Raw genomic sequence first — 19,288 nt, forward strand, 5'->3', positions numbered from 1 at the left:
CATTCGCGTGGCCCGCAGCATGTCTGGGGGTTTGTGGCTGAAGACATCCCACCCGTTGCATCCAGCACCCATTTATACAGGCAACCCCCAATTTGCATGGGGATTACATTCCAGGTCACAGCATGCGATGGTAGAACACGCATAAGCCATTTTTTTCCCTATTCCCGGCCACTTCCAGGTTGTAGCGATGCACATGGAGGTGGTCGCATGTCGACTAGACGTATGTAACTGTCGTCGCCTACAGTTGCATTTTCATCACTTCCTCTATTTCTTATGTTGTTTTTTTTAACGTATTGCAGATTAGAATATGGAAGAAACAAAAGAAGTAATAAAAATGCAACTGGAAAGAATACAGCACCTAGCATGGCACTTGACCATTGCTGCAACAGCAGGAAGTCATGGGACATGTGCAGAGTGCAAATGAAGCAGTTTACTGCCCCAGGATTTTTGCACCACTGAAAGTGGGGTTGCCTCTAACTGCCCCATTACCAACAATAGTAAGTAGAACTCATCATACCCTGTTTCCCCCAAAATAAGACAGTGTCTTATATTAATTTTTGCTCCCAAAGATGCGCTAGGTCTTATTTTCAGGGGATGTCTTATTTTTCCACGAAGAAGAATACGGTACACATTTATTGTCTAATTGTGAGTCAGCCAGACTCCATCAGGGCAGAGCAAGAAGCAGGCGGTAGGATGTCCTGGCGGCGGCACGGGCTCTCTGATTTAAAGAGACCTCGAACTGCCTGAACAGCTCTGGCTGCGCTGTAGCCAATCAGTGAGCTGCGTGGTGGCGCCCACCGCTATGGTCCAGAGGAGTTAGACGCCTTAAGGTGGTTTCGGGGGCCTTATATTCCTGGGAGGCCTTATGTTCGGAGAAGGCCTTATTATCGGGGAGGTCTTATTTTCGGGGGATGCCTTATATTACAGTGAGAGGCAAAACTGGAAGTAGGTCTTATTCTCGGGGGATGTCTTACCGTATTTTTCGCTCTATAGGATGCACTTTTTCCCCTCCAAAAATTAAGGGGAAATATGCGTGTGTCCTATGGAGCGAATGCAGGCTCCTTGGCTTTAGTGATAGCAACGCAAATCCCCCAAAGCGCAGAGGGAGCGCTCCCTCCGCACTCCGGAGGCTATGCGTTGCTTTCGCTGAAGCCTGGAGAGTGAGAGGGGTCGGTGAGCATCTCTCTCGCTCTCCGGGCTTCAGGAATAGCTGTCTGAAGCCTTTGGAGCGCAGCAGGAACTCGCGCTGCGCTCCAAAGGCTTCACAACCTTGCCGCTGCTCCCAGACCTGTTCTGGGGGCTGGGGTTGGGGGAAGCTTGGGCTTCCCCCGCCCCAGCACCGCGGCTAAAAATGAAGCCAAGACAGCGAGCGGGATCTATCCCGCTCGCTGTCTTGGCTTCTGCCAAAGCCACGTGCAGCCTCTCCCGCCTGGAGAGGTTGCACGCGACTAAAGAGGAAGCCGAGACAGCCAGCCGGATGGATCCCGCTTGCTGTCTTGGCTTCTTTGCTCAATGGGGCTGGGAGGGGGAAATAAGATTTTTTCTCTTGATTCCCCCACCCCACCCCCCAAAAAACTAGGTGCGCTCTATGGTCCGGTGTGCCTTATGGAGCGAAAAATACGGTACTTTCGGGGAAAGACGGTAAGTGCAGCACACAAAGAAAGCCTGGAAGACCCTAATGAGATGTAGCACGCAGTTTTCAGCTGCACCTCTCTTTTCACCCAAGGCAGTGGGTGTCGCAATCTCAGAACCTTCCCCATGCAAAGCCAACGTCTCACCCTGTGCAACTGTGGACATAACCACGGAGGGCGTCGAGGAGACCACGGTGGTCACAGCGACCGTGCTGGGAGCGGAGGAAAGGGTGGAGCAGCCCCCGGTGGAGGCGCTGGTAGAGGTGCTGGTGGAGCTGCTAACCAAAGAGGACTGGGAAGCGGTGATGACCACCGGCTGCTTCTGGGTGGTGGAGGCAATGACCGATGTCGGGACGAGCTTGGTGACGGCCGCGTAGTTGTGAGACTTGGAGAGGATGTTGGGGACAAAGGTGGAGCTGGGAGACGTGGTGACTATGATCACCTGGAAAAGAGAGCACACAAAAAGGTTTCGATCACCGCCCCTTGTGCCGACAGCCCCTCGCTGCTCCCAAAAGGAGTGTTTGTCCATTCGGAGTAAGGGTAACGCTGCCATCGCTCTTAACTGGCTCTGTGACAATAAATCGTGTAGCCCAAACTGACTGGTTATTATTGCATTCACTTATCAATATGCGATTGAATGACAACCTCCAAAACGTGGATGAGGCTTGAGGTTCACTAAAACTTACTTACAGCCTGCCATTTCTCTTGGGAGCAGCTCTTGAGGTTGCATCCGCAGACAAGGCTATCTCATTTCCCTGCACAGCCACCCTATGAGACAGGCTGTTAGGGGAGTTGGCAGCCTCTAACTCTGCCCTATTTGTGGGACCAAACGTGTGCTGGTCTACAGGCAGCATCTTTTGAAATGTGGTGGATGGGGTTTTACTGAAGGGAGAAGACATCAGCACATAACAGAGGAACTCAGGGAGAAAAAACGCAGACAATTAAACAGAACTGGTGTTGCAGGGTGGTGTCAATAGCAGTTTCCAGTCTGTAGACTGGGACTGGGCTGAGCCTCTACCCCGGTTTCGGGGTGAAACAGCCTCCCCACATTTGTGAGCGTACTGCAATGCGAGTGGCAAACTTACTGGAGCTCCTCACACTTCTGATTGGCTGGCCCCCGCTATTCTTTCCCAGACTGGGAAAGCCAAAATGGTGACAGCAGGTAGCTCTGAAGAGTCACCTGTCAGAAATATATGCTCCTCAATTTCACAGTGGCTGGTATTGCACAGGGACTGTAGACCAGGCACCCCCAAACTCAGCCCTCCAGATGTTTTGGGACTACAATTCCCATCATCCCTGACCACTGGTCCTGTTAGCTAGGGATGATGGGAGTTGTAGTCCCAATTGTTTTATTGGAAATTTCAACACAATCGTTTTATCAAAAATACATCATCCACATGATTATTATTTCCCTCCATTTCCCCCCCCCACCCCCCTCAACAAAAAAAACCCAACCTCCCACCCCACCCCCAGACTTCCCTCAGCTCCTTTCTCTGGTTTCTCAACACATATTTCTAGCTGCATGTTATAAAATTGTAAAGATCCTCAAGTTGTCTATCCATATATTACAATAAACAGTTTGTGAGGGCTGAGTTTGGGGGTTTTATTGGAGAGCTGAGTTTGGGGGTGCCTGCTGTAGGCTAAAGAAACCTCTCGCTCTCAGCCGCACATACTGAGCATCCCTACCCACCTTCTGGGTTGTGGTGTTGGTCGTCTGTGTCGACGGCTTCGTGAAGGTGATCTTCACAGGGGACATGTGGGGCGGCAAGGAGTTGGCTATGCTCTGCATGATGCTGTTCATCTTGGGGCTGCCGCTGACAGGCACCGTGATGGTCTTGGTGACCGGCGTGGCGGCCTTGGGGACCTCCTTCAGGAGGACTGGGGAGGAGCTGGAGGAGTTGGTGCGGCGCCGTTTGCGGGGCTTCTCGTCGTCATCTGAGCAGCTCACGCCTGCCAACGAGAGAGACGCCTCAGTCTGGTAGCACTGATGCACCCAGAGCACTGCTCAAACCTCCCCAGCCCAAGCTGGTCCACATGCCAAGACACAACCTGTTGACCACTGACCTCATCAACTGCTAATCTCTAGGGGGACGGGTGAGCTCTTAATATGTCACTATATTTGCATTTCCAGTTCGATTTGGTAAATCTCCCCTGGAAAGGCTAATGTTTGGTGCAATCGGTCTGGGAAAACTGAGAGAAAATGGCGGCTGCCAGCAGCGAAAAGCCTTTTGGATGGATTCGGCAGAAATGCCAACAGTGTGAGGAGATGTTGCATGGACAGAGGGGTATCATACAATTAAATCCACACAGAAACGTATCATTCTACTTCAGCTCGCTTGTGGAAACAACTTGGAGACAGCGAAAGAAGGAAAACGACAGAAAGAATTAAAGGGACAATTAGAAATGACTATTAAAAGCAGCAGAGATATGAGATGATCAGAGTCCTCCCGAACTTGAAGCATGGGAAGCCCTAGCAAAAAAAATTATAATTCGGCAGAATATTAGGATTATTTGAAATGTATATGTATAATTTGGAATGTTTAATGTGATTTGGTTGTTAAAATGGAAAACTCAATAAAAAAATATTTTTTTAAAAAAAAACCCCTGCTACTCTCTAGGTGGTCATTTGGAGACACCCACACACACCCGAGCTGCGGGGCCCTGGACTTTGGCTGCACCACTGACCAGGAGACTGACCAATGCTTACCAACCAGCTTCTCTGAATCTACCCATTTACACAGCTCAAACTGCTGGCTGTTTCAAACACATTATTACATCCATCCATTCATTTTTGCCAAGCCCAAAGGGCAGCTACCAAGGTTTGCAGGACATTGTGAGCAGTGGTGGGGAAGGCCTGGCATATGACATTCAAAATCAAAGAACCCCCAAGCCATGCTCAAGACCTCATCTGCCTCTGGAGGAGGCTGGCCCTCCTTTTCCTTGGTGTCACTTACTCTTGACGTAAACGGCGCTCCCACTTGGCAAGACGACGACGTTGGAAGCCGGGCTGGCGGGCCTGGGGGATTTCACGGTCGCGACGCTGCCGCTCGGGACTGGAGTGGACGTCGGGGTTGAGGTGGTGCTTGTGTAGGAATAGCAAACCACCACTGAAGAGAGTGAGAGAGAAGAATAGGATGATGCGTAAACCGAAGCGTTTTCATCTGTCTACTTCATTCATATCCAGCCTACACTCCAAGGGGCGAGAGGTGGAATACACAGTCTGCCTCCACAATAACCCTGTGAGGTATGTTAGGCTGAGAGGCAGTGACTGGCTCAAGGATACGGCCACCCGTCTTCGGGAGCAAGCACACAATAAAGGGCCTGAGATGATGATCACAGGGTCCAGGTTGGATCATATGGGGATAGGCAGTCCTGAGCCGTTTACATGCAGGTCAAAACTACCACTTCGAATTGGGCCCGGAAAATAATTGGCAGCCAGCGCAGTTGGGTCAAGGCTGGGGCCTTCTATACAAGTGGTAAGAGGGGCCCTGATATAGGTGTCAAAGGTTTAAGGATCGAGAGTCCAGCTCCCATCAGCCCCACAGGAGGCAGTGATGGTTACGAAGGCTTTAAAGGAGGATTAGACAAAATAATAATAATAATGATAATGATAATGATAATCATCATCATCATCATCATCATCATCATAATATTATTTATACCCCGCCCATCGGGCTGGGTTTCCCCAGCCACTCTGGGCAGCTTCCAACTGAATATTAAAAACAATACAGCATCAAACATTAAAAACTTTCCTAAACAGGGCCGCCTTCGGTTGTCTTTTAAAAGTAAAATAGGTGTTTATTGCCTTGACATCTGCTGGGAGGGCGTTCCACAGGGCAGGCGCCACTACCAAGAAGGCTCTCTTCCTGGTTCCCTGTAACCTCACTTCTCGCAGTGAGGGAACCGCCAGAAGGCCCTCGGCACTGGACCTCAGTGTCCGGGCTGGATGAGGACCGAGGCCGTTTAGGGCTTTCAAGGTCAGCACCAACACTTTGAATTGTGCTTGGAAACGTACTGGGAGCCAATGAAGATCTTTCAGGACCGGTGTTATATGGTCTCGGGGGCCGCTCCCAGTCACCAGTCTAGCTGCCACATTCTGGATTAATTGCAGTTTCCGAGTCACCTTCAAAGGTAGCCCCACGTAGGCGCATTGCAGTAGTCCAAGCGGGAGATAACTAGAGCATGCACTAATCTGGCGAGACAAATTTCTGGAGGAGAGGGCTATTGATGGCTGCTAGACATGAGGGCTCTGCCCTGCCTTCACAGCTGGAGGCAGCAATGAATGCCCGGTTGCTGGAAACTTGTGGATTTCCCACAGGCATTTGTGAGAACAGGAAGCCGAATGAGATGGGCCATTAGTTTGATCCAGCAGGCTTCTCTGATGTTCTCAGAGGCCATCATCAGGGTTGCTGGGGCCTGTATCCCAGCAACAGCTTGAGGAAGTGAGGTTCCGCATCCCCGGGTGAAGGCCTAAGCACAGTGTCCCTTTCGAGGCATTAAGAGCGTCCTTCTCCCATTCCCAATATCTGAAAGAGAGGAAGGCCACCTACCCTCACCTTCTTTGCTTCCTGTCTCTGCTGGGGAAGGGAGAGCTGCGTTGTGCTGGAGCGCCGCGTTGGCAACAGCGTTTGCCGTGACGGTGAAAGCGGTTTGGGGAACCAGCCGGGGCATCAGAGGGATGAGGCGACGGCCTTCAATCGACCACTCAGAAGAGCTGTTGGGCCCGGACATACTAAGGAGAAACACGCAGGTCTGTAAACTGTCCGTTCCAAGTCATTCTCCCATTCCTAAACAGGTCTTTCAAACCAGAAAATCTCTCTCCAGACAGGTGCCGTGAACCTCCCCGAATCCACCGCCAGGTGGGGTGGACTGTAAATTCGCCCAGAAATGGAAAACATCTAGCTACTGGGTAGAGCACACACTTTGTTGACAGTCCCTGATCCTAGAACCTTCTGCTCAAATTGGATCTCCATCACAGCTGTCAACGTTTCCCCTTTTTTAAGGGAAATTCCCTTATTCCGAATAAGATTCCTCGCAAGGAGAGGGAAATGTTGACAGCTATGATCTCCATTAGCAAGGCCTCTGACCGAAACCTTGGTGAGAGGTCAAAGTATAATTTACTGGGTGAAAGAGACCAATGGGCTTATTCAGAATATGGTCATTTCATGGGATGGGAAGGGTCCATAGCTCAGCTGCAAGGCACCTGTTTTGCATGTGGAAGGTCCCTCGCTTTTCCGGTTAAAAGGATCAAGTCACAGGTGCTGAGCGCTTTTTTTTTTTTTTTTTTTGAGATATTCCGAGAGGGAATTGATCAAGTCCAAATGTCCTGGGTCCTAGTCCATGTACTTCAGCGAATACACCATAGTTTAAAAGTGTACTGTTTAGCAGATTGCAAGTGTCAATTATCACGGGGCAAAATACACTGAAAAGAGACATCTAGAGCTGTCCCTTTTTATTAATTGGGAGTAGGTTTGAAAGAACCAGAAGCAGTGTTCTTGCAGAAAAACTGGCCCATTGGAGTTAACCAGCGGTAGAGCCAAGCAATGCTAATGCTAATGACAGTTCTCAATCATTTCACCTCTAAAAAAAGTCACCGCCTATCACTCAGACCTCATTCTGGAAGGACATACCTATATGAATTTAGCTTATGTTCTCACCCCTCCCAAAACCTGCTCCTGAGGTTCAGTTGGCTTTTACCAGGGGCCGAGCCTATAGTGTAGCAAGCCCTGGGTCTGCGAAACTCCTTGCCACTAGAGGTTCAGCAGGAACCATCCTTGCTCATTTTCAGACACCTTCTAAAAACTATTATTCAGATGGGCCTTTTGAACCAAAGATTCCTCGTCCACCAGCTCTCACAGGTGTGACTGCCTTTTTTTAAAATTGTAATACTGTTACACCTTGTGATATTTTATATGAAAACAAGGCTTATAAAAACAAACAAATAAAGCAATGGCATAGCAACTCATTCTTTCCAAATCCCAAATATGCAGTGTTATTTTTGTGATATTACCTGTTCATGCACGGATGCAGGTTTAACTTCTGAAAACCAAAGGTGGTATTCTATTTGTTCATCTCAGACATTTGTATATCACTTAATAGTTTGCATTTCTTAATTAAGAAAAAGACTTAAAGGGATTATAATACGTCCCCCTCCTTACTTGTGAGCAATCGTCGTCAATCGCTCATCATTGACAGCCCTTCGAACTTCAGCTCGATGCCTTTCTGTTGAAATGCTGTTGAAAGACACCGAAGTGTTAGACACAGAAGCCAGAAGGCTTTGAAGGCCTTAAAAATCAAAGTGAAATGGATAGCTGTCAAAAGCAATGCTATAATGGAGCTTAATTAGCCTTGCCAGCAGAGACTGGTTCAACTGTCCAGACTTCAATGCGATATATATCGTCCCCCAATGCCCTTCTGTTTCGTCAGACAAACAAGCTTGTCTCTGCACAAAAATAACGAGCGGAACAAACCTAACATTCAATAGCCCAAGGGTCTCTGTGGCCAACTTGGAAGTCATCCTTCTTCAGCAAAAGAGCTTCCCTGAGTTTGCTCAACTGGAGTTCTGAAAATGCATTTGAGTCTATGCATTTTGTGGACCTTTATCAAGACCGAGTTTTTATTCCCCATCTAGTCTTCTCGAGTAGAAGAAGAAGAAGAAGAAGAAGAAGAGTTTGGATTTGATATCCCGCCTTTCACTCCCCTTCAGGAGTCTCAAAGCGGCTAACATTCTCCTTTCCCTTCCTCCCCCACAACAAACACTCTCTGAGGTGAGTGGGGCTGAGAGACTTCACAGAAGTGTGACTGGCCCAAGGTCACCCAGCAGCTGCATGTGGAGGAGCGGAGACGCGAACCCGGTTCCCCAGATTACATGACTACCGCTCTTAACCACTACACCACATTGGTCCCTTTCTCCTCAAATGGACTTCTGCAATTTTCCATCGTCATCAACAACCAGCCATTGCCTTTGGGACGCATCAACAGCCAGAGAGTGGATAGTATCCAACGTAGTGCAAAATACCGCATTCCGTCAATGTAAAGATTTCTGCTTGCACCCCCAAATCTGTTCTGGGGTTTCCGCCAACCCTCTGGAGCAGATCTGGAAAGGGCACAGGGTGCACATGGGGAAAGGAGGGCGAGAAATTATCGCTGCAGAAGCATAAATCCTTGCACTGACAGAACCACTGGATACTGCTGACTGCGTTTGGGAAATAAATAGACACCATGGTTTGCCAAGGATTCACCATCCTTAACGGACACTGTCTTCCTTTATATTGTAACTGATGGTCATGTTTAATTTTCTCAAGGTCAGCAACAAAGACGGTACCCACTGGGAGCAGACAGCTGCATTTAACATATTCTAAAAAACATTTTGCCCTGAATTGGCTTTGTGCTCCACTGGCTGCTGTTTTTGTTTTTTCCTGTGGTGTGTTATTTTATGATGCTATTTTAATTGACCATTGTGCAAGCCACGCTATATATTACTTAAAGGGGAGGTTCTACATTTAATAAAGAGAAGCTTTCATACGGCATACGGCAAGTCAGGCACTGTATCAATAAATAGGAAAGAAAAGAATAGCAGGGCCTTTTTGGTGATGGCGCTTGTTCTGCGGAATTCTCTGCTACCTTCTATTGAAAATAACAGCAATCCAGTGCAAACTAAGTTATTCTGCCAGTCCGTTGGCTGTTAGATATATGTGCTTATTTTTTGGTGCTGTTCGTTGCAGCTTTTAAACTTGAATGAATTAATGGGTTGCAAGCATTTAAGGTTTGTAGTACTTTGCTGTATTGCAAGCCACTCCCTGTGGGATTGAATGGGCAGGGCACAAATGAGTATGTTCCATCTACCTAAGCACTTTGGAGAGTTCTCCAAGGATGTCTTTCTTTTCCTTTGTGAGATCCCCCTGAGCGCGCAAGGCACTGATGACACCGGCATATGCCTCCAATTCTATAAAAGAAAGGAGAAAGATTAAAAGTGAGCAATACATGGGAAGGGGGAAGAGAGATCAATAAAAAGATCACAGAATCATAGAGTTGTAAGGGACCTCAAAAGCCCTCTAGTCTAACCACGTGCGGAAAAATCTGCCTCTGCAACATCAGGGGGGAGCCTATGGCCCTCAAGGTATTACCACCCTATGATTCCCATTGCCTCTAACCACTGGTCATGCTGGTCGGGGATGAAGGAGTCCCCCAACATCTGCAGGGCCATAGGTTCACTACCAGTGATCTCCAGCATCCCTGATAAGTGGCTGTCCAACTTATGACAGGAAACCTTTAATGAAGGGAAAATACAGCAGTGGGAAAATTTCCACCGCATGCTCACATACTGTCACTAACACAACATAACAACCAAAAAGGAGACAATACTACTGCTACTAATAATAATATATTATTTATACCCCGCCCATCTGGCTGGGTTTCCCCAGCCACTCTGGGCAGCTTCCAACAAAACACTAAAATACGATAACCTATTAAACATTAAAAGCTGCCTTCAGATGTCTTCTAAAAGTTTGGTAGTTATTTTTCTCTTTGACATCTGGTGGGAGGGCATTCCACAGGGCGGGTGCCACTACCGAGAAGGCCCTCTGCCTGGTTCCCTGTAACTTGGCTTCTCGCAGGGAGGGAACCGCCAGAAGGCCCTCGGCGCTGGACTTCAGTGTCCGGGCAGAACGATGGGAGTGGAGACGCTCCTTCAGGTATACTGGACGGAGGCCGTTTAGGGCTTTAAAGGTCAGCCCCAACACTTTGAATTGTGCTCGGAAACGTACAACAACCCTCAAACCTTTGCTGCTTAACATAGTGTCAGCTAGCACAGGGAAAAGTCCCTGATGAGACAGAGACTTAACTACAGTAGTACCTCGGGTTAAGAACTTAATTTGTTCTGGAGGTCCCTTCTCAACCTGAAACTGTTCTTAACCTGAAGCACCACTTTAGCTAATGGGGCCTCCCGCTGCCGCCGTCACACAATTTCTGTTCTCATCCTGAAGCAAAGTTCTTAACTTGAGGCACTATTTCTGGGTTACTGAGGTCTGTAACCTGAAGTGTCTGGAGCTGGAGGTACCACTGTACTGACATTGATGAAGATGAAACCCATTTTTGGGGGTCCTCTAGCATTACCCTAGAAGGTCCCTTCATTCCTACAGTCCATCTTGGGGACCCAGATCTCATTCACACATGTGTAGCTAGCGTCAGGAGACTGTAAAGAAGTGTAAAAAAGAGGACCTCCCCCCCCCCCAGCAAAGAGCCCCGTAGGCATACCGAGTTTGCGAAGGATCCTTTTGCATTCATCCCTGCTGAGATCCAGCAGGGTCGGCCACACCACAGGCATTCTTCCCCGGTCGGTTAGCTCCCACGGAGCTCAGCCTCCCTGCAAATGGACACAAATCAAAGGAAGAGAAAAGCAGGCTGATGTTGCAGGCTTCCAAACGCTAACCCACCAAAGCAATACCAGGCGCCTGTGCCACTTGGAGGGGGGACCAAAGTTTGAAGAATTTAACAGTGGTTAACAAAGTCCCTGGTGCACAAAGGTAAAGGGTCTCTCTGCCTCGCTTTCCCCAAGGGCATGTTGGGACCAGAAGGAAGTGGGCTGCAGAAATCTGGCCTGTGTAGACTCTCTGGGACTGTGGAACCACCTCGAAAGGGGTATGTTCCATAAAAACTTGAGTTAGAGAACACAGGAAGTTGGCCTTATACTGGGACAGACCATTGGTCCGCCTAGCTCAGTTACCAATATATAGACAACTGTGGCCGGATTCTCTCTCTATCCAGGAATGGGCACAGACGTAAAGTAAGTCACTTTCATTATCCTCCAAACTGCAGATAGGAAGACAGAGGCAGAGATGCAGAGAGAAAGAGACAGAGCGAAATTGGCTTGACTAAGCCGCCATGTGAATTCATGATAGATGCAAGATCTGAACTGGGACTTCATAATTCATGGCTCAGTCTATGAGCCTCTATGCTACACCAGGTCACAAGCCAGGAAGGGGACTGGAGCACATGAGAGGAGGAAATCAAGTCAAAAGCTCAGGGCACAAACGGCTGCTACACCCACAAACCAAAATTGTGATCCGTCCTTTGTACTGAGATTTATCCATTTGTGCAGTTTAAATGCTGTGCCTTCAACCTATGTTTATTTTCCCAAGGCAGCTAGCACAGCAGTAAAAACAAGAAGTGTACTGTTTAAAATAAATAAATACGAAGTATTAAAAATTAATGCAGCAAATTAAAACAAACTAAACAAAAAATAATGGATTTACGTAGAGCAGGAGGGCAGGATCGTTTGTCTCTTTACTTTAGAGCTTTTCATTGGGTTGGTTATATTATATATTAGATTAGATTGTAAAGCCAGAATGGCAAATCAGTGGGCCTCAAACTTCCATCAGCCCCAGATCAGGAGGTGGTGATTATGGCAGTTGCAGTCCCGATTTGTTGTGCAGGGTCACATGTCCCTAATTTACTTTCCTTTAAATCCCACACAGACACTTCATGTAGAAAATATATATACCATTGCTTCTTGTTCATGTACCATCATCATGCTTATTTCTGCTCAATCGGAGGCGGGAGGTCAGAAGGGTCAGATTGGAGCAGGAACAGCAGGGTGCATTAGTTTACCAGAAGTGAAAAACTGGGCTGCTCTGAAACACCAAAAGACTCAATTCTAAACCAATTAAGAAATCAAATCCCCAAACAATCAATTATTTACAGCCAACAATGTTAAGCAAATAAAACACTGGTGCAAATGAGATGCAGGAGATTTAACAGGCCTTGCCTGCCTTTTATCTCAAAACTCAGGCGGGGTGGGAGGGGGAGAGAACTAGGGAGTTATAATATTTCTTAAGAGGAAATTAAAGGCATATATAACAAGGAGAGAGAAAATGGAGGTGATGAGACTATTGCTGTTTTTGAAATGGTGCTCCAATGGTGCTTTAGGTTGGGTCAACCTAAGAGACCTGTTTTACGTGGCACCAGACTCCCAAAGTGTTGTGGAAGCAAAGAGACCCATCTCACGTCCGCTCATCTTTCATGGACCCCAGAGACGGCAAAAGAAAAAGAAAAAAACCCCTCACAAAACTAGCCACTGGAGTATAGGAAGGAAATGCCAGCAACAGGACCGATGCTGAATGGTAAGAGCTGGAAAGGTCATCTAAGGCCATCTAGCCCAAAGCCCTGGCTCACGGCAGAAGTCTGCAACTGCGGCATCCTTGGCAGATTGTCACCAACCTGCTGCCTGGTTCAAAACCGCAAGTGAAAAAGAGCCCATCGCCTCCTGAAGATGACCGTTCCACAGCTGAATAGTTCATACCATTAGCAGGTTCCCCCTAATGCTTAGCCAAAATCAGATTCCCTGCGATCTTCCACCCATTTGGTCTGGTCTGGAGCAACAAGTTTGCTTCACCTTCTGGTCCTCCAGGTAAGACCTCTTGCCCAGATCTCCCCTTAAACTTTTGTTCTCCAGATGAAAACCATGCCCAGCTCTTTCAACCGCTCCCCCTAGGACTTTGGCTTCCAGATACAGCAGCAACCTAGTCTCCCCCTATGGACAAGTTCCCTCCTAACACGACTGTCTGCAGGACACACAACGACAGCAGGACTGTTGCCCTACAAAACTCTGAGGAAAGCCAGTGCCAAGTGTCTCATGGCAGGGAAGGATCTGTTCATTAATTTTATTAAGACAGCAGACCCGAGGCAGCACACGAGATATAAAAATAGAATGCATCAATAGAGGCGAAATACAATACAAACACAGCTGAAAATCGGGCATTAGGGCGCAAGCCTGGGCACTGTGTTATGGAGGTCCTGGACTGCCCAGATGGCAGGGCACCCCTCTCGGACTCGCTGATGTGGTCCAAAAGAAAGGCAAGCCATTCGTTAGGCACCAGCTTGGCAGCCGGGGTTGCCAGAAGGAGGAGTACAAGTACCATCCAACCATCCTAGGGACTCCACCCCCAATTTGTGTAGGGTTTTTACTCCTTAGCCTTCTTCTCCTGAAGATATCCCGCAACACAGAAGAGGTTTAGGATCAGAGCTTTCCTTCCTTCTCCAAGATGGGCTCCCTTCCCAGGAAGACAAGCCCCATCTGCCCCTCACTCCCCTCTACAGCAGGGGTTGTCAACCTGGTCCCTACCGCCCACTAGTGAGCGTTTCAGGATTCTAGGTGGGCGGTAGGGGGTTCTACGACACAAGCTGAATCCTCCTTCCATCGAGCACTGGTGGGCGGAAAGGGAATTGAATTTTATTATTTCGGTCACAGATCAGTTCCAGCCCACATACAATATCAAGGAAGTCATAAAACACAATAGGGGTACATTTGAATTTGCAATTAGGTATAACAGGGACACTACAGATATAGCAACAGTTAAAAAATATATAAATTAAAACTTAGTCACTAACATATAAACTAAAATTATCATTTAAGGCCTTAATCATTATGATAGCGCAGCTTGTTCCCTAAGTTTTATGGCAATCGCACAGAATTTGGCTACCCTCAACGTGATCTCAGGATCCTTGTCCTCTACCAGGGATTTTAGACATTGAAGTTCGGATTCATTTGGAGATTTTTGCATAGCAGGGGCAATAAATAACGAGCGTATATCCCCGTAGAAACGGCAGCATAACAAGGCATGAGACACAGTTTTTACCTCCATCAAGCCGCAGGGGCAGACTCGTTCCGCGTATGGTTTACCCTTGAATCTCCCCTGCAGTAAGGCAGATGGCAGCACATTGAATCTAGCGAGGGTAAATGACCATCTGTATTTAGGTATTTGTAATTTTGACAAATAATTTGCTGGGGTAAGAAAAGAAGACAAGCCCCATCTGCCCCTCACTTCCCTCTACAGAAGGGCTTGTCAACCTGGTCCCTACCGCCCACTAGTGAGCATTTCAGGATCCTAGGTGGGCGGTAGGGGGTTCTACGACACAAGCTGAATCCTCCTTCCATTGAGCACTGGTGAGCGGAAAGGAAATTTTACCATCAAGACAGATGCATTAGTGGGCTGTAGGTATAAAAAGGTTGACTACCCCTGCTCTACAGAACATGCAGAAACTGCCTTCTGACAACTGGACCCATTACTGGCCTCGCCCGCTCGATCTGCCAGAGCCTGTCTCCACATGCGGGGGAAGTCCCCAACATACCAAGGGTTTGACACCCATCAGCTACCCTCACCTGGTTTAGCTGGTCAGTCAAATCTATTTACCATGGTGTGGCCGATGTCACATGCTAACAGCTTCTAAACGGCCTTGGTCCTGTATACCTGAAGGAGCGTCTCCACCCCCATCATCCAGCCTGGACATTGAGGTCCAGCACCAAGGGCTTTTTGGTGGTTCCCTTGCTGCGAGAAGTGAGGTTACAGGGAACCAGGCAGAGGGCCTTCTTGGTAGTGGCGCCTGCCCTGTGGAGCGCCCTCCCAGCAGATGTCAAGGCAATAAATAACTATTTTACTTTTAAAAGACAACTGAAGGAGGCCCTGTTTAGGGAAGTTTTTAATGTCTGATGCTGTGTTGTTTTTAATATTCAGTTGGAAGCTGCCCAGAGTGGTTGGGGAAACTCAGCCAGATGGGTGGGGTATAAATAATAAATTATTATTATTATTATTATTATTATTATTATTACTCTAAGAGCCACAGGTGGAGGCTGAGTGCGGGGTGGGGACCAAAGGTGGACAAGGTACCCCTGAGAAGCACAACATGCCCCCCACCAGAGATACTCCCCCTCCCCTGAAACCCCATACACCTTACCTTTTGATACTAACATAGCACAATCACAGTCCTCATTAAGCCACTGCAAACCTGGCTGGGGCCCTCCTCCACAAAGCAATGAATTAATGGTTAGTTCGGCCTTACTAGCCCCCCTGGAGCTATCTAAACAGCATATCCACACCCACACACTGGCAGCAAGGCCCTCAGGTCACAGATAAACGTTCTGGATTTGGCAGCGCAAAAACAGTTACCACCAGGAAAGCAGGTGACGCCAAACTGGTTTGTCAACCGATCTAAGGATTTTGATTTTAAAACAGATCAGCTACATCTTAACTAGTTGAGCAATTAAACTTGAATACATTTGCCTGTTATCAAAACCTTCTTTATGACACGTGGAAGGAAGAGATGACTTAATGAACAAGACGCTACTTGTGCAGAGAAGAAAAGGTCAGCTTTCGTATTTGCCGTTTCTTCTTCCCATTTTTTAAAAAGTAATAAACCAGAGCCAAAGCAAGTGTCAAAAATTACCATATTTTTCCATGTATAAGGCACCCCCATGTATAAGACTCCAATTTAGGGACTCCAGTTTAAGAAAATAGGGGGGAGATTGCCCCGTGTATAAGATGACAAACAGTTTTTCACATAATTTTAAAGTAAAAAAATGGTTTTATACATGGAAAAGGACGGTAACTGTGTGTCCTTAATTCCAAGCCTCAAAGATTCCAGCTTACTTTCTCTGAATACCAATTAGTTAACAAACAGTGCAATTCTGTGCATATCAAACATTAAGCCCATCTGAGTTCAGCAGGACTTACTCTCTGGTAAGTGTGGTCTGGATTGCAGCCTAATTAATACTTTTAATTGAAGGATCTCAGAAGAGTTTGCCACTCTTCCCTACCCCAAATTTATACATGTTCTGTTCTGGACAGAAACAGGAAATAAAACAAAACAAAAAAAACTTTGAAGAGAAGAGGAACGCACAAACTGTACATGCAGGACAGGAAATGTGCCATCTGATTGATGTTGCCGAACTACAACTTCCATCAGGCCCTGCCTGGAAGGTCAAGGGTCAGGAAATATGGAAGCTGCAGGCCAATAACATCTGGAGGACCACAAGTTTTCCATCCCTGGCCTGGTGGGTCCATCGTACTACGTAGGAACTGGCCGCTGGAGCATTAAAACTTGATGGCCATAAAAACTGACGCCCAAGATGGAAAATGAATCACTGAATTTGTGCGTGCACGCTGCTGATTCGTGCAGAACCAGATCCTATTTTACTTAAGAGTCAAATCAACCAAGAGCAACACAACTTCCTCACAAGTAGGCAAACTCAAGGCTGCAGGCTTGGTGAGGAAAAGGGTTCAAAATGGGCTGCCACATTGAGAATGAATCTGTCAAAGCGGGGAAAAGGGGCATATTTCATTCGGCAACAGACTAACTACCCACTACTATTTGCAATGGTGGACAATGAGGATTAAGGGGAGAAGGAAAGGGGCCAACAAAAGCAGACCCCAGAGAAGACAGGCCGGAAAAGGGGGCAGGGAGGAGGGGGTGCCACAGAGGAATATCTGGTGGGAAAGAAAGAAATGGGTCCACTTGGCAAGAACCCCTTGGAGGAAAGGGAAGAGAATCAGAAGCAGGAACAGAAAAAGCAGCTAAGCAAATCAATCAAACGGCGGGCAAGGAGGAGGGAGATGGGACACAGAAACGCTCTTTCTTTCCTGCCCTTAAAACAAGATAAAAACCACAGAGATGAATTGGGGAAGAGGGAGACAGGCATGCAAAGTAGCACCTACCAAGGAGTGCTAAACAAGGGGGGGGCAGTTATTTCCTTATTGCACCCCACACAAAGGTGTGTGTGAATGAATGAATATATATATATATATATATATATATATATGCAGGTTTTGGTGTCCTCGGGTGTCTTCCCGTGTAAAAGTCCAACTTTTACACGGGAAGACACCCGAGGACACCAAAACCTGCATTCCTGTACCCGTGAAAATCTACGAAAGCATATATATATATATATATATATATATATATATATATATATGAAGGGAAAGGGCTGGGGAAAAGGAATGCATGTAAAGATCATCAGATGCGGAGGCTGAAGAGGAGAAAGGCAGGGAGAAATGTAACAGTCACAGCTCCAAATTACTCCCCACCACCCCACTTTTTTTTTATGGGGAAGGGAGACACATGGGGAAGGAGGAGAAATAATCCAAAATCAAGGAAGAGGAAAAGGAAGCTGGGAGGAAGGGAGAGCAAAGGTAGCAAGAGCCCAAACGCACATAAATGAGAACCAGGCACCAACCAATCAGCGGTGGAATCCAATGAGAGGCTACGCCAAACAACAATATACACAAATATTACATGATATGGAAAAGAAGGCGATTTGGGGAGGGAGAGACTTCGAGAGGTAGAGAACATCAGTCAAATCGAACAGCTGGAAACGGAGAAAGGAGGAGGGCAGATAGGAAAAATTACAGTTCTCCGTCTTTTTTGACTCTCCCCCGAAAGCAGAGGGTGGGAGGCAGGAATGAGGAAATTACGGATAACCCACATATATTCTCTTCTGTGCCCCATTAGCACACCCACACCCCAAAAAATTCAAGGGGGAGGGGAAATGAAATAAAATATTAACGCAGCCAATCAGTGGGGGGTGGAGTAGTAGATAAAAGAGATGGAAAGGAAAAAGGGGCGATGGTGATTGTATCCCTATTTTCTCTTCTTCCCAAATATTGGGGGGGGGGGGGTTGAAGAGAGCCAGGCGGAAAAGGAGCGGTCCTATATAACTGAGGGTAACGAACTCCTTCGATGTAGGAAGGGAGCTCCATCCACCTGGAAACAGCGGGAGATGTAGATGCAAAAAGGTGGAAGGAAGGAAGGAAGGAAGGAAGGAAGGAAGGAAGGAAGGAAGGAAGGAAGGAAGGAAGGAAGGAAGGAGGGAGGGAGGGAGGGAGGGAGGGAGGGAGGGAGGCAGGCAGGCAGGCAGGCAGGCAGGCAGGCAGGCAGGCAGGCAGGCAGGCCAGCCATTATTTCTCCCACACACACAAAAAAGAGAGACAAGGGAAGGAGGGGGATGAAGAGAGGCTTGCAGAGGAGCCGCCACAACCAGTCCTGGAACTGAGGCAAATCAGCTCCCATTCAAACTGGGGGTGGAATGGAAGGAGGGAGGCGATCCTTTATTTCACACACAAGAAGGGAAAGCAAATCTCCCTGAGATAACAGGGAGCTGCCTATTATCCCACTGGGGTTGGAGGGAAGGGAAAGGGCGACGAATAATAATAATAATAATTATTTTGTCTCCCACCACCCCGCCAGAAAAAAATAAGAAGAGATGCTGTAAGCGAAAAATAGCTTTTCTCCCAAGTTTACGCCAATAAAACTCAGAAGCGTGAGGAGAGCCAAGCAGGGAAGGAGAGACCTGAGGAACTCCCTGCGACAGGCCTGCCCTTCCCCCCTTTCAAAGGAGGAGGAAGAGGAGGGTCTTGCTCTTCCTCCTCTTCTTCCTCGCTCTCTTCCCTCCCCCCCCCCCTCAATTCCCACCTCCTCCTCTTCCTCCTCCCCGGGAGACCCACCTGCCGCTCCTCCCCCGGGGAAACCATAGGTCCTCCCGCGCCGCCCGAGCTCGGCGGGCACCTTCGGCGTCTGAGGCGGCGGGTTTGTTTGGCGTCGGCGCCAGCTGAAGGGAGCCAAGATGGCGGGCAGAAAAGGCCGCCGCGCGCAGGCGCGGGAGGCACGCGCAGAAGGGAGGGGTGGGGAAAGGAGGCCGGCGCCCGAGGCATTCTGGGGGGTGTAGTTTTCTCGAGCCTTGGCTTCGAACGCCGGCGGGTTGGAATCAATGAAGCGCTTCCGGCTCCCCAGCGCAGCGCTTTGGCTGAGGGCGGGCGAAGAGGAGGGGGGGGGGTTGGGAAATCATAGAGTCGTGGAGCTGGAAGGGGACCCCCGGGGGCATCTAGTCC

General features: G+C 48.1%; 1 protein-coding gene across 9 annotated transcripts in view; it reads right to left on the reverse strand.

The window, feature by feature from the left end:
* EMSY (EMSY transcriptional repressor, BRCA2 interacting) overlaps positions 1 to 19,056 on the reverse strand; it is a 46,396-nt gene extending 27,340 nt beyond the window's left edge. For 5 of the 9 annotated variants that reach the window (XR_014168019.1, XM_081909566.1, XM_081909564.1 and 2 more), the window contains exons 1-8: positions 18,905 to 19,056; positions 10,887 to 10,995; positions 9,477 to 9,576; positions 7,790 to 7,864; positions 6,182 to 6,363; positions 4,586 to 4,738; positions 3,322 to 3,581; positions 1,779 to 2,073 (exon numbers count right to left, since the gene is read on the reverse strand). Coding sequence is in view for 8 of the 9 variants with exons in the window: in XM_081909566.1 (XP_081765692.1) it covers positions 1,779 to 2,073; positions 3,322 to 3,581; positions 4,586 to 4,738; positions 6,182 to 6,363; positions 7,790 to 7,864; positions 9,477 to 9,576; positions 10,887 to 10,956 (1,135 nt within the window). In the remaining variant the exon portion in view is untranslated. Of the gene's footprint in view, positions 1 to 1,778; positions 2,074 to 3,321; positions 3,582 to 4,585; positions 4,739 to 6,181; positions 6,364 to 7,789; positions 7,865 to 9,476; positions 9,577 to 10,886; positions 10,996 to 12,132; positions 12,263 to 18,904 lie in introns of all 9 variants that reach the window. The other 4 variants (XM_081909568.1, XM_081909567.1, XM_081909563.1 and 1 more) reach the window with 2 other exon arrangements.
* Positions 19,057 to 19,288: the final 232 nt, after the last annotated feature.

This window comes from Podarcis melisellensis (assembly GCF_964234715.1).
Source record: "Podarcis melisellensis genome assembly, chromosome: 4".
Taxonomy (NCBI): Eukaryota; Metazoa; Chordata; class Lepidosauria; order Squamata; family Lacertidae; genus Podarcis; species Podarcis melisellensis.